The following is a 15,867-nucleotide window of genomic DNA, read 5'->3' as shown; positions in this document are numbered from 1 at the left end:
CTGGTCTAATGTCAGTCAGACACATCATCCAGGGGGCGTGGCTAACAGAAATCCCCCAGCAGCAGGCAGGCAGTCGCAGTCAGCGTTGCCATGTCTGCTTATTATAAGCGGCTCTGGGTTTATTTTTCTGTAAAGTCGCTTGTAGATATTCGTAGGTAGTTGTTGCGCGGGTTGCGGTTATTTGGGCTTGTTTAGCCCAAATATCTTTGGCTTATGGTTCCTTATTTAGGCTTGCTTCCAATTTTATTTTTTTATTATTATTTAAACCAGTGGTTCTCAAATATATTCATGTCATGGACCCCCAAATTAATTATGTATTTGTCCCTATCCCCCATCTGAAAACGTTTTGTGTCAGGGACTAGGAGCCCCGTAGATTTGTGTTGTTAGAATGTTCAAATATTCCACATTTTACTTAAAGATTGTTTTGAAAATAGCAGATCTACAAGCTCCCAACGCGTTGCTGTGAGCTTGTAGATCTGCTATTTTCAAATAGCCGACAAGGTTTAAAAGTGCTCATGTGGCCTAAGTCGCTTCTTTTGGGCTCGTTTTCCCAGACCACCTGGTCGCTTATTTCTCTCACACAACCTGGCAACGCTGGTCGCAGTCCTGAGTCCAGTGTTGTTCGGCTCGCTGCAGTCAGACCCGAGGATTAGGACGTGAAGAGGCGGAGGGAGGCAGGGAGTGAGAGAGAGAGGTAGAACTTGCACTGACTCTGCGGGGACAGCAGCCCTGAGCCATGGGGAACGAGCAGGTGAAACCCCCAGGCAGCGGCGGAGGAGGAGGAGGTACCACCACCCCGGGAAGCAGGAGGAAAGCCCGGGCTGGAGGAGGAGGCAGCTCTCCTCCGGGGGAGAAGAGGCCAGGAGTCGTAGCCAATGGCACCAAGGGGGAGCAGAGCCCCGCGGTGGACACCAGCTACCTGGACGCCCCGGCCGGTGCTCTGCCTCCTCACCTGGCCCGGCTGAAGAACGAGGGCAACCACCTCTTCAAACACGGACAGTTCGGGGACGCCCTGGAGAAATACACGCTAGCCATCGATGGCTGTGCTGACGCAGGTACTGTATGGTAGAGAGTCAAGTGACGCTGTAGAGCCCGAGCTCATGACCAAGACTGTGGTGTTCTATTATCTAACCTTTTAGTCTTAGTATAGGCACTATGATTTTTTACCTTTGAACCGTATATATACTATTGTATGCAGGCCTATACAGTGGTGGAAAAAGTACTCACATTTTTTACTTAGGTAAAAGTATCAATAGTAATGTAGAATACTCTGTTACAAGTAAAAGTCTGGAATTTAAAATGTACTTGAGAAAAAGTACAAAAGTATTGGCATCAAAATGTACTTAAAGTACCAAAAGTAAAAGTACTCATTATGCAGAATGTCCTGTTTCACAAACTTGCAGATCTACAAGCTCTGAAATTGTGAGCTTGTAGATCTGCTATTTTCAAATGGCCGAAATGTATATAGGGCTGAAGTGGTTAATTTATGTTTTGTGATAATAATCAAAATGTACAGAGTAACTAAAGTTTTCAAATAATTGTTGTGGAGTAATAGTACAATATTTGCCTCTGAGATGTAGTGGGTTAGAAGTAAAAGCATTGAAAATTGGAAATACTCCAGTAACGTAAAAAAATCTTAGAAATTGTAAAATTGTACAGAACTTGAGTAAATGTACTTACTTACTTTCCACCATTGTATATATTCTATTGTATCCACAAGTTTCCTAGGGAATTATGGGCATCACTTCCTGTTTGATCAGGTATCAGGGATTAAATTGACAGGAAGTGATACCTATAATTCCCTAGGAAACTTGTGGATAGTATAGTAGGCATTATTGTATTACGATCACTGATCAGTGTGAAACATTACCAAACAAAATGAATAGCACAGTCAGTGCCAGTAACATTGTATCTCACATGAGTGTTGATAACGTATTGAGAGTTCAAAAGAGGAAGCACAGTAAATAAATGGGGCATAAATATAGCTTCCTACTATTACTATCTCATTAACATGGCTTTTAAACCTGTTTTTAGAGTTGGTGAAATAATCTGCAGGATTAAAGGTTTTTGATGTAGAGATGTAGGAATAAGTGCATTATAACACTGTTCTACATCTATCCCTTTAAAAGCCAACGTGAGAAAGGCAGCAGATGGGTTGCTAGAGAGACTGACAGTTAGCTCCATTCAGCATCTGGGTATCTGCCTGTGAAGGAGCCTATCACAAGTTCACTTGAAGTGTCCCATTTCAGCTATGACTGTTGTGTTATATCTGACATGATGCCATGCTCCACTAGTCTCCATACTTCACTTCAACATCCTACAAAGATACACCAGTAATAGACTGGGGGGTAAGAGGTCATGTTATCAAATCTGACCACAGTGAGCATCATTTGATTATGTTTGGAGGTAACCACAATTACATTTTTAGACAAACACTCATTTGAGAAGCTGGATATTTGGTAATGCAAGGCTAGTTTGATATCTTGGCACAGGGAAAGATCCCTGCCCTTAGTTGGAAGTCATATCCCGTTACATAATGCTCTTACTGTAGGTATGATTGAATATTATGCCAGGCCATGAAGTGCACTCGGCCAACTTTTAATACAGTAGCTGGCAAGAGACTGTAATGGCTATTTTTGTAGCAGCATGGCTGACTTAAAAAGAGTTCAGATTTGAGGAGACAAAAAAAGCATATCTAGTGTGCGATGCTGCGATCTGACAAAATCGATTTGTTTTATTTGAATGTATTTGTTAGTACCACACAAATAATCAAATATTTGTTTATTGTGGCAGTATAGGATTATCTATCTATCCCTTGATTCTGTCTGTCTGTCCATCCATTCATTTATCTGTCGACTCACTCACTCAGCAAAACTGAACAGTCTGGTTTGTTTACCATATTGATGCAAGCTGTTCTTACTCTACGTGGCTCTGCAGGAGGCGAGCAGTCTAGAATGGGTTTGTGAGTCTGTGTGTCCCGGTCTAATCTTGTGCACCCTGCCAGTAAGCCATATATGTTTTATATTTTTTGAAATATTTAACTTTTATTTTAGAATGGAAGTCAATGGGCGTCGGATTGAACTGACACCTTGCTCTTGTCATACGTCATAGATATGTCATAGATGACCTGCAGTACATCACAGGCTGGCCATCCGAGATACGCATGGAAGCCACGCTGTTATTAGACTTGTTTAATCTAGGGCTGGAGGATTACAACTGCTAAGCTGCAAATTTCTTACTTTACTACCGATGTCTTACTGACTACTGTTAAATCCTTTAAATGAAGAACTACATTTGTCTAAATGTGTTTTCAGATTAATGGTTATAGTTGTCCCCTCTGTAGGTGTTGAGAGCCCAGAAGATGTGAGCATTCTCTATTCCAACAGAGCTGCCTGCCTCCTCAAGGATGGAAACAGCATGCGCTGTATAGAAGACTGTAACAAGTAAGGACTGGGGATCAGTTTGGGTCTAATGTCTTTACACGTAATGGATGAATGGAGTGTATAGTGACAGTGTTTGGGTGCACAGTGTCCCTGCATGTACTAATAGTTGATGCAGGTCTGTTCATTACTAGGCCATCGCCTCTCCACTTCACTCATGCTTAGTTTTATGTAGATTTGAAGAAGCAAGTTACTGTTATGTGAGTTACATCACCTTCTTACATTAGTCTCAGGTCATAAAGAGGGTATACATTTTAATTTTATTTGATTCAGTTATTCTCCTCTGTAAGAACTGGCAAGATCAATGCTAACAAATGAACACCGTGTGCTGTAAAGGCTTACAGTTCTTAATATTAAGACATCAATGATTGATCTGTAAAATAATGCGAGACCTACTAGTATTCAAGTCTTTTAAGAATAGTGTAGAATAGAATCCATGGTTATCCACACCCACCCAGTATGGTAAATTAATAGTATTATTATGTCTCTGTAGGAAGGAAAAGCACGTTGTAATAGACCTGTAATACCCTGGGTGTGATTGTCATAGGCTGCAGCTTAGCACGTGGCTGAGGGCTTAAACAGTTAGCTTGTCTAATGGTTGCTGCTCACAGGTAAGTACGTAGGTTAGGACTGTTTCATGGACAGCTGACTGGGGTGCATGCTATGCTATGTGTTTTTTTTATATTTTTGTATGATGCTGTGACACGCATGCATGCAGGCACACAGAGCAAAGTCCTTAAGGTTAGCTTAATTAAGAGTTAACAAGATGGCTAGTAACGGCATGGCTTTCATGTGGATTTCAGAATTCACATGGCCAGTCTGTGACATCAGTCACCTATGACGTGGCACAATGACATCAATGATGTCACTCTACTCCATAATTTGGCCAAGGTTTCAGCCTGATCCAACCACCATTGACTTCTATTATACAATTACAATTAAATATTTTAAATGTAAGTATAATAAAACATAAACAATTAAATGCATAATGTGACTTCCTTGGGCTACTGCACAAAAACATCAAATCATGTCGATCTCAGGATCCACATGGTAACAGCATGGGTCCAATGTGGATTATGGTCTTCTGGTGGCCAGCCTGTGATGTCAGTCTGTATGTCGTCTGTGACATATCTATGACATCAACAAGATACAATAGTATAGGTACTTTCTCCAGCAAAGGAGTTTAGCTGAACCATTCTTTTCAGCTGGTTTCCAGGGACATGTTGCCTACCACCTCAGTGCGGGGTATTGGGGCCTCCATTTCCAGGGACGCGGTGCGCCACACGGCGGGTGCCAAGCGCTACAAGTTTCTCCGGCGGCTGCTGCATTTTAAAGCCATGGACTTTGAGTTTGCCCTGTGGCAGATGTTGCACCTGTTCACCTCGCCACAGAGGGTCTACCGCAACTTCCACTACAGGAAACAGACCAAGGACCAGTGGGCCAGAGACGACCCAGCCTTCTTGGTGTTGCTCGGCATCTGGCTGTGTGTGTCCACAATAGGGTTTGGCCTGGTGTTAGACATGGGATTTTTGGAGACTCTGAAGCTGTTGCTGTGGGTGGTATTTATCGACTGTATTGGAGTCGGCCTTTTCGTATCAACCTTCATGTGGGGAGTCACCAACAAGTACCTGTTGGAAGATCCCAGCAAAGATTGTGATGTGGAGTGGGGCTACGCGTTTGATGTCCACCTCAATGCCTTCTACCCTCTCCTTGTCATCCTCCACTTCCTGCAGCTTTTCTTCATAAACCATATTGTGCTGACAGACACAGAGTGGTTCCTGGGTTACTTTGTAGGGAACACCATGTGGCTGATAGCCATAGGCTATTACCTCTACATCACCTTCTTAGGATACAGTGTGCTACCGTTCCTGAAGAACACAGTGGTGTTGTTGTATCCATTTGCTCTCTTGGCCCTGGTCTACATTCTGTCCATTTCTCTGGGTTGGAATTTCACGCGGTGCCTTTGCTGGTTCTATAAATACAGAGTCCAGTAGGCCACCAGATCAGCAGATCATGCCTGGGACATGGCTCACCTCTTCCTGCTGACTCTCTGAACTTGCCTCCATGGATACACTCTACGCTCAGCGCTGTAGAAGAGGACGGAGCATCAACACCACCCAGCTCATTTCAGGTGGAGGGACTCTGGGTACAACCTGAGACACCAAAGACAAGCAAGCATTTCCACCGAGAAGACTAATAATAATAATAATAATAATAATAATAATACACTTTATTTGTATAGCACCTTTCATGACGTGAAATGCAGCTCAAAGTTCTTTTACAGAGCAAGAATAGAATCACAGAAAAAGTACAACTAATTTAGCAATAAAGCAAAAAAGAAAAGCAAAAGCATAAAACAACATTAAAAACATTAACATTAATAGCCAAGGACATTATGGAAGGTAACCAATAACAAACACCACACATTATTTGCCTACAGAACTGGGTATAAAAAGTTGTATAGTGGACATGCTGTGTTTAATCTACTTGTGTGAATACTGTGCAATATCCCTTTTTTAATCTTGTACAATATTAGAATATTTGAAACTGAACTGAATTTCAAATATATGTTTGTAAAATCATGTAAAAGTAGGTATTTTTAAATAATTTTTAGATATCAGAGCCTTTTTATGGACTAATTGTAATTATTGCAGCATGTATTCGCTCTCATGCTTATTTTGTTTTTCTATACCTTAAACTTTTTAAGCTGATTCAGGGAGCTATGCTCAAGAATTCCAATGTATTTGTGCAAATACACACACACACACACACACACACACACACACACACACACACACACACACACACACACACAGACCCTCGGCTAACAAATATGCAAGATTGGCCCCGGAAGGATGGATGTATTGACAGACCAATATTGCCATCGCCCTGCTGCTAGTGGGGCAACAAATAGCCCTGACTCTTGAGTTGGTCTGATGAGGCTAAGGATTTCGCTGTGTTTGCATGCGCAGTGTACACCCACACACACACACGCACGCACACACACACACACACACACACACACACACACACACACACACACACACACACACACACACACACACACACACACACACACACACACACACACACACACACACACACACACACACACACACACACACACACACACACACACACACACACACACACACACTCACTCACTGTCTATGAATGGAGTGCTGCAGGTTGGTCTCGTTACACCTGTGACACAATGTTTATGTTGGTCCCTCCCTCTGTCTCCGATCCTCTTAGGGCTCTGGAGTTGCAGCCCTTCGGCCTCAAGCCTCTGCTACGCAGGGCAATGGCCTATGAGTCACTGGAGCGCTACAGCAAGGCCTATGTGGATTATAAGACTGTGCTTCAGATAGATACCGGTGTGCAGGCTGCCCACGACAGCGTCCACAGGTGGGTCAAACAACGCATCAGAACACGGTACATTTCTAAGAACCATTGCAACACAAAGTAAAGCATTGTGAACTTTAGATTGGCTATTTTCGACTAGCAACACCATCGTACGGCGGAGTATGAGCATTAGGGACACTTGTACTAAAGATACACACTTAACACTGAAGTTAGAGGACATTAAACTATGACAGTGGCTGTTTGTTCAGCAGTCACGTGATCCCTACTTCACTTGTCTTTCACTGAAGGTGAGTGTTTGCAACTGTATTCATACCTGTAGTCTCAATCAAGACCTCAAACCCTGTGCCTGTCAAGGATGACAGATGTCAAAGATGTTGATCTGACCACATCATGTGATGCTTTGTGGTTGGATGTCACAAACGTAACATCCGGACATAACTCGGTGACCACTGCTCTGTTCAGCGCAGTATAGGACTAGACTTGAAGGCCACATAGCGGCCTGAACATTTTGTTAATCTGTAACACCAGATAATGTAATAATAATAGCACCCGATAATGTAAGGATTTTATCGTTTTAAACTACTACTAACATTTAGACATATTCTTACAGCTAGAACTACGGTATCTTTAAGTGTAGCCTATCTATAGGTTTTTTGTGGAGATAACTTCCATGCTTGGTATTTTCACCGTTTTCACTGTACTGTAATTTCATTCTTTTAAATGAAAATGGACAGCAACAGTTTTGCATGGCGTTCCACTTTATGTTTATATTTGGCAGTTACAGACATAAGGTCGAAGACAGAAGGAGTACATTAGGCTTCCAGCGGTCCGGCAGGTTACGGGACTAGGACTACTTTCTATTGCTATAGTAAGAACAAGTGTTCTGATACAAGTCTGCTAGAGACAATAAAGGTTATTTGAGAAGAGAATTTGTCATGATGTGTCAAACCTTTCAAGAATTTAAAGTTGCATGGTTTCTTTGTGGAGAAGAAACATTTAAATAGAATATTATTTCTCTAAAGCCAGAGTTTAAACAAGAGGTGATTTTTGAAGAATAATTTGGATTTGCCACATATGTGGCACACTGACTGATTTTATACTCTCTAAGAAACAACAGTTCACTGTATCTGTATCCAATACAATGATTAGATTAACCACTATTATTATATAATAATCCAGTGTTACATAAAGGGTAATAATACTTTCCACATGATGAGCATGTTTAGATGAAAAAACACTCGCATGTGGTAGTGCACTGGTTCTCAAATGGACTCGTAAGGGTACTGAGTTAAAATAATACTGAGGATTTTACAGTGTAGATTGGGATCCCGGAGATAAAAAACAAACGTCAGTCTGTGGCCTAATGGATATGAAACTGGTGGTCCTTGAAATGTAAAAGGTTTAGAATCACTGTTGTAATGTGTGCGTCCTCTGCCAGGATCACCAAGATGTTGATTGATCAGGACGGGCCCAGCTGGAGAGAGAAGCTACCTGAGATCCCTGCGGTGCCGCTGTCCGTCCAGCAGAAGCACAGAGACAAACCCATCAGCGCCGAGCTCACCCAGGCCCGCGCTGCCAGGGCCGCTAACGAGGAAGGTCAGTGACATCACTTCATCTGACGTGACCAAATGGGCACGTCTGAACCAATGTGAATTATGTAAGAGTACATTTTGCAAACAAAAGCTAGATTTCACGCATGGGCATGGCACCCAGCAGCTGAGCCATCTAGCTGAGGATCTATTTGTGATGTGTGTGATGTGTGATGTGTGATGTGTGATGTGTGTGTGTGTGTGTGTGTGTGTGTGTGTGTGTGTGTGTGTGTGTGTGTGTGTGTGTGTGTGTGTGTGTGTGTGTGTGTGTGTGTGTGTGTGTGTGTGTGTGTGTGTGTGTGTGTGTGCGCGCCCGTGTCTGTCTGCCTGCCTGTGTGTGTGTCTGTCCACGGCTAATCTCGCAAACCACTGGACCGATCAGCACCAACTCTTTTGTGAATACAGCCAGTATGCCATGGAAGTAAATATTTGTCACATATTTGTTTTGTGGGTGTGTGTGTGAATATCAAGAGCCACATCCCACTGATATTTGGCCAAGCCTGACATCATCAACGTGACATCAGAGAACGACAGGGAAGCCACACTGTTATTAGATACTATCCTGTTCTCTCTCTCTCTTTCTCATACACAAGTCAGACAGACAGACAAACACTGTACACAATTGTCCATATTTCTCTCTATATGTCCAAGAGATTGTAACGCAATAATATTTCTGCGTTCCAATCCAGAAGGCATTAGCAGCAGAAAAAGTGTTGCTCATTTTTTTAATGACAAAAATGCATATACTGTAACTGTTAAATATATTTGTACATATCTGTCAGAAGGATAAAACACGAAAATCTTGAGAGCTTATTTCCATTGTGGTCCTTTGTTTCCATTGTGAATCTTCATTGTGGTCAGTCAGAGAATCTGTGTGTATAAACGCTGAGCACTGGTGAAAGCAGTCCTGCTGACTGTGACTGCAGTGTGTGTGTGTGTGTGTGTGTTTGTGTGTGTGTGTGTGTGTCTGTGTGTGTCTGGGAGCACTATCAATAATGCACAGGGAAGATGATCTTCACAGAATAGTGCTGCTGTAATGGAACGTTTCAGGTCAGGTTTCCTGTAGCAGCTATACACTGACACAACAAGGCATTGTATGTCCTGAAATACACTCACATACAGTATATCCACACATTGATGACACACGTACATTCATACAGAGTGCATACAGTATACACATACATACACACATTAACCACACAAGTTGACTATTAATTGTTTGACTGCTGACAACAGCCATGTTTTGAATAAATAAAAGCTACGAGATAAGCTCCAGATACACAGACACACAGACAAGCATACATACATACACACACACACAGGGGCAAACATATCATCTCTGCCCCCCCGCCTTCGGACTGGTGGAGAATCTGGAGATAACTATGTATTCTTTGTAAATTCTACAGTGGCTGTTTTTCTCCATATCCTTTCAGCTGCTGTACAAGACCTCTTCAACCTATTGATAGTGCTGTGCTGTCTATCCATGGCGATGCATTCTCACTTACCCTTTTAACCTTGAGGGGTGCAGTCTTATTTAGGGCATTTTTTTGGTTTAGGGCAGCAACCATTTTGTCTAGCGAGCAGCTCGGACGACATGGATCAACAGAACTTAAAAGCTCAGCAAACTCTTTCTGCTGTAGCATCTAAGAGCCGATTTTGGACCGGCACACTTCTGTGTTTGTAGCTACAGACAAAACATGAAACCAAATCAAGGATATAGGCTCTCCATAAATATAACCGGAAACACATGTGAAGGTTCAAATCTTCTGCCAAGCCAATCAAATGAAGCTTTGGGAAAATTTACTGGAACAGGAAACGGCTACGCCACCTTCTGAAAACCTGGGACTAGAGCTATGCAGGCAATAACATTTATAGTAGATTCACGAATTTCATAGATTAAAGGTCCTTAAACACTGGGGGCGTTATTTTTTGTGTATTATAATGTGGAGATAAAGCGATGCAATTATTATTCAGAACGGTCGATTTTCACTGCAAATGCAGTAAAAGTATTAACCTGTATGAATGAGTCGTCAACTTGTTTCATCTTGATAAAGGCCCATGTGGTCATGTGGATGTGACTGATCAAGTCATGACTATTGATTCATTAGAGTAAACAACATGTTTGTTGCCTTGTGTCATCATTGCTTTTGATCTTAACTCTCTTTTTCATCATTTGGTTTTTGCTACTTCCCTCATCAGCCATGAAAAAAGAGGCCCGCTTCTCGACACTAAAGAAAGAAGGTAACGACCTGGTGAGGCAAGGCCAGTTCCAACAGGCCTTGGAGAGGTACAGTGAATGCCTCACCTTGAAACCGGACGAGTGTGTGCTCTATACCAACAGGTATGTACGATGGGGAAACTTTTGCTTAACGACTTTCAACCTGGCGTCCCTATTTTGGGCATGTCATCATCATAGACGCTATTTTCGCCGCACGACACCATCGTACAACAAAGTATGGAATAGAGCATCGCAGTTCCCGCCCACTTCCTGGTTTTTCGTGGTGCCGGAAGGAACAACTCAATGCATTTTTCCCATTGACATTTCCAAAAATATTTATATCTATTAATTTAAGCCTCGAATCAAGCCATCATGACATGACATGAATCATGACCATAAAACGTTTGATTCTGTGATTTATTTTTTTGTGAAAACGGCAAAACAAAGGGTATTTATTAAATATAGTATATCATATAATTAAATATAAAAATAAAAAAAATCACAGAAAAATTAATAGATATAAATATTTTTGGAAATGTCAATGGGAAAAATGCATTGAGTTGTTCCTTCCGGCACCACGAAAAACCAGGAAGTGGGCGGGAACTGCGATGCTCTATAGGGTTGACGTGGTTAAACCACATTGGATAACATGTTTGTGGTAAAATATTACCTTTTAAATGGTGTTGGAGCTGATTTCCTCAAGCCCCAATCAAACTAAATGTGATTCAATATTGTTGGCAAAATACACAAACGAAGACATAAAAATATATAATTACCTTGTTAACAGCATGGATGTAAGTTAGAACACATTCTATAAGCCGGATGAACCATTACATTTTCATTAACATTGTCTATTACAATGTCATCGTAATGACAGTAGAGGGTGCTAAATGATCAGCCAAGTAAATGATACTTACAGCGTGTGACTCTGGTCTGATCATCTAAGATGAACCTGTGACCCCGGGTGTAAGACAAGTGATGTTCATTTGTTAAAACAAGTGTCCAATAACTGCTCTACATTCTGCCATTAATCATTGCTATAGAGTGTTTGTTTAGTAACAGATGACTCCCTGTCTCTCCAGCTCTTTAGTGAACAGAAAATACATTTTCAAAGTTGGGATACCAATTTTATCCAGTCAGGAGTGACTTTTATAGTGTTTCAGTTCCAATTGTGTCAACATAATTTTGCATAACTTCCAATTCCACTTGGTTATCGTATATCCTGTTTGAGTTCTCTCTCCTGATTGGATAAAAATGATATTATGACCTGAAAAGATATTTTCTGTTTACTAAAGAGCTGGAGAAAGGGCTGTGAAAAAGTGATCTGTGAAAAAGGTGGGCTATAAAAAAGGAAGAAATCAAATGTCACCCTCTTTGATTCATGTTCCATCCTTTACTGTCCTCTAGAGCCATTTGCTTCCTGAAACTGAACCGCTGTCAAGAGGCCAAACAGGACTGTGACTCCGCCATTAAGATGGAGCCAACGAATAAGAAGGCATACTACCGAAGAGCCCTGGCATATAAGGGCTTAAAGGTGTGTTAAGGCTGCCGCATACTTCTTGCGGAAAAATATTTTGGCGAGGTATTAAGAACAAAATTACATCATTGCAAAGAAAACAAACAAACACATTGCTTTGCCAAAGTTCCTTTCTGCAGTTCACCTTTGAGATTTTATAACTAGCTGAACATCACCACAGATTATGTAAACATTAAAGGGATATTTCATTTAATCGTCTACTCAGGCTTTTGTGAACACCCCAGACAGTTTTTAAGTTGCTTGATTCAGTATTTAGATATTTGATATTTATTTTATCAGACACGTCCCCTTCCTATACAAACCCATTGTAACTTCAAACTCCATTTGAACCATGATAGATTCATCAAGAACACCCGTTCTTGGTTCTGGTGACTCATACTGCCCTCCTAATACGTGAGGGGGCTGTGATTTTTGGCAAATGAAAAATTTTAATACAATAAAAAAAGTAATCAAAAAAACATGGCCCCCTCACGTATTAGGAGGGCGATATGAGTCACCAGAACCAAGGACGGGTGTTCTTGATGAATCTATCTTGGTTACAATGGAGTTTGAAGTTACAATGGGTTTGTATAGGAAGGGGGCGTGTCTGATAAAATAAATATCAAATATCTAAATACTGAATCGAGCAACTTAAAGGGATACTTCACTTTCACATAAAATAAACATTAAAAATAAATATTAAAAAAAAATGAAAGAAGTTATGGCAAAATAAAGGCCCCCTCACACATTAGTAGGACACTCTAATGCGTGAGGGGGCCGTGATTTTTCCATTACTTTTTTCATTTATTTTTAATATATTTTTTAAATGTTTATTTTATGTGAAAGTGAAGTATCCCTTTAAACACTGTCTTGGGTGTTCACAAAAGCCTGAGTAGATGATAAAATGACCCAATTTATTTTTTCATAGTGAAATATCCCTTTAAGTGTGATTGGTCAGAAATTCAAGGCTCGTAATTTATATTGTTTTATTTCCGCAATCTGCGACAATGCACCATGGACAGTTTTGAAGAAAGGTTGTCCGAGGAGGTTAGGAGGTACAAACTCTATAATCAATCTCTGAGTGACTATAAACACAACCTGACGGCTATTAAATAATAGATGAAGATGGCACACACTTTGTCCGTCGCTAGAAATGGTGAAATCTCCATGATAAATTATGTCAACACGCATTGATGGTTCATATAAAGAGAGGAGATCCTGGTGTCACCGTTCAGCGGGGTCTAACATTCAGGACTCAAAAGCATGCATTTTCTGTCCACATAACGTTTTGGCAAGCTGAATCATTATTAATGCCTGCTTTAATACATAGGATCAGTTTAGGAGAACTATTATACCTGAGAGCATCGATTTTATTGTTTCTCGCCCTCTGTTTGTTTGTGTGCCTGTATGTACGTGGGTGTGACCCTCCCTCCTCCAGGACTACCTGTCAGCCAGTAGTGACCTGCAGGAAGTGCTCCATCTTGACCCCAACGTGCATGAGGCTGAGCAGGAGTTGGAAGAAATGACTGTTCTGCTGAGACAGAGCCTGGTGGACGACGGTACCGCACGCTCCTAGGGTACGAGACCTCTCTCACTCATTATCGTCTCATTATATTCACTTTCTGTATGGTGTGGAGTTTAAATTAATGCAAATTAACACACACACGTGAGTTATAGAGGTAGTGACTGGCCTGCTTTAACAAGGGCTAACATCCATTGCAGCTCACATGACTCATATGCATAATGCATCTCTCTACGCTACAATAACAAACCCACAGTTGTTTATTACATTTCTCTAGGTTTGAATGGCTGACTGTTATTGCTGTGGGACCAGAGAGGAGGAGCTGAGCGCAGGAGCACTGCAGTTGCCTGAGGATGAAGGTCTATCCCAGTCTCCGTACTCATCCCCTGTACTGTACGCACAACCTGGGCAATAGCAAATGCCTCAGACCGGATATGTTGACCTTGGACTGCCTCAGACAGGGGACCAGCTATTCGACTATGTGCACCATCTGCAAATGCGTGCAAACAAACCACCCCACACTTCCATTACTGAGAACACTACCCTTGATAAGAGGGCAGCTTTACTAAGAATAAAGCTGAAAAGAATAAAGTCAAGCTACTAGTGACTTGCTTGCAGAAAACCAAAAGTCATCGATGTGAAATAAAATGAACTGCAACTACAGTATCGATCCCTGGACGGCCGTGCACCCACCGTCGCTTGTACGAGTAACAGAGGGGGAAAATAAGACGGCTGTGTGTGCCTTATTGGTATTCAAACCATAAATGTGATGAACTTCATTGTCATTTGTTATATTATGTTGAATTCATTGCCTGAATGAACACATTTTCACTCCCTAGGTGACTGGAGATAAGCATAAGCTTCACATATAGGTTGGAAATATAACATGTTTTGTTTGGAAAATGTTATGTTGGGGCCTGAATGATGTAAAAAACAAAAAAAAAAAGTATTTATCAGCCATTTTCATCTTACTTTCCCATTTAAAAACCGTATACAGTATATTCCAAAACCCTTTATTGGACCTCTTTGGAAGCTGTTTAAGTGAAACGTAATTGTCTATGTTTACATCTTTGCTCGATCATTACACTGCAACAATCTAAGTTAGGAACGCAAGCTGGCTGTACATCAAAAACCATCTTGGTAATTTATTTCAAGCAGAAAAAACTAAATGGGTAGGAAAAATAACTTAATGAGGTTTTCGAACATATTTTTAAACTGGTATGGGACAGCACAGCCTATTGTGAACTAAAAGTGGCAAACGAACGTTTTTTAATCAAATTTAGCTAATTAGATTATCCCACAAAATTTGACATCTGTGGTAAAAGTTTGTCAAAATAACTATTACCACCCGTCTTGAAATCATGAAGTTGTCAACTAAATTGGTATAAGATTATTTGCAATTCAAGATAGCGTTATTATAGATTACTAAATCATGTACTGTAGGATTCTGGTCTCAGGTGAAATCTTGAATGTAACCATGATGATTGTCTATGTGTGTGTATAGATGTTAAGTATTTCTTTAGGTTAGCAAGTTTCCAATACACATCTTCATGACATTTTAACGTTAATATTTGTTTTGTGGCCTACTCTTATCAAAAGCACTGCTGCATCGAACATCGGACTGAGCATGTACTGAATGTAAATAATACATGAATGCATTGTAAATACTTTGAATGCAGGAGTAAATTATAAATTGCATTGTGAATGCTTTGATTGGAGACTTGTTTTCTGTATTCACAATGCTAGTGCAGTGAAGTGGTGTGACAGGCTCAATCATAGGACAGACAGCCAAGGGTACTTAAAAACAAAGTTCTTCATTTCCAAGTACCAGTATACTGCTTGCTATGCCTTAGTTGTAACCGTACAGGAGTTAGTTACAATGAGAAAACAATACTCGTCATGACAGAGGCTCTCCGTGTGTGGGGATAGGATGGGCACAACAAGTGTATAGTCACAACCGAGAGATATCGAGAATTAGGACACCGACAGACTTCCATCGTAAATTAAGAATATTCATAGCATTAACAAAACCAATGGATTTTTGTAGGTGTGCTCAGATAACAGGAAGAAGAATGCTATGATTGCCATCAGGTGAGCAATAGTTTCAAACACTAATAGGTGTTGATGAAACAGGTCTGATACATGAACCACTTGATTGCATCAGGCGTGACTACTTAAATCACCCATAATTAAATAGAGGTTTATGAAAGGGGTGT

The 15,867-nt window shown here is 41.0% G+C and overlaps 2 protein-coding genes across 2 annotated transcripts; both read left to right on the top strand.

Moving 5' to 3' along the window:
• Positions 1-624: 624 nt before the first annotated feature.
• On the top strand, positions 625-15,362 carry spag1a (sperm associated antigen 1a). Its single transcript, XM_080442869.1, has 8 exons — positions 625-1,055; positions 3,344-3,443; positions 6,696-6,848; positions 8,245-8,402; positions 10,595-10,736; positions 12,021-12,147; positions 13,568-13,706; positions 13,929-15,362. The coding sequence occupies exons 1-7, from the start codon at positions 737-739 to the stop codon at positions 13,703-13,705; spliced, it is 1,137 nt and encodes a 378-aa protein (XP_080298995.1). The 5' UTR covers positions 625-736; the 3' UTR covers position 13,706; positions 13,929-15,362.
• LOC308095800 (protein unc-50 homolog) lies at positions 4,593-5,434 on the top strand (the record flags this gene model as incomplete). Its single annotated transcript, XM_080442870.1, has 1 exon — positions 4,593-5,434. The coding sequence occupies exon 1, from the start codon at positions 4,661-4,663 to the stop codon at positions 5,432-5,434; it is 774 nt and encodes a 257-aa protein (XP_080298996.1). The 5' UTR covers positions 4,593-4,660.
• Positions 15,363-15,867: the final 505 nt, after the last annotated feature.

Source organism: Gymnoscopelus braueri, assembly GCF_963280865.1.
Source record: "Gymnoscopelus braueri genome assembly, chromosome: 11".
Classification (NCBI taxonomy): domain Eukaryota; kingdom Metazoa; phylum Chordata; class Actinopteri; order Myctophiformes; family Myctophidae; genus Gymnoscopelus; species Gymnoscopelus braueri.
The sequence above is the reverse complement of the archived record's forward strand: the minus strand, read 5'-3'. Positions and strand labels throughout refer to the sequence as shown.

Bases quoted from the DNA above. Each gene is read 5' to 3' on its own strand.
- spag1a (XM_080442869.1), top strand. From the start codon at position 737: ATGGGGAACGAGCAGGTGAAACCCCCAGGCAGCGGCGGAGGAGGAGGA. The intron at 3,444-6,695 runs GTAAGGACTGGG...CGATCCTCTTAG, and splicing joins TGTATAGAAGACTGTAACAA to GGCTCTGGAGTTGCAGCCCT. The intron at 10,737-12,020 runs GTATGTACGATG...ACTGTCCTCTAG, and splicing joins TGTGTGCTCTATACCAACAG to AGCCATTTGCTTCCTGAAAC.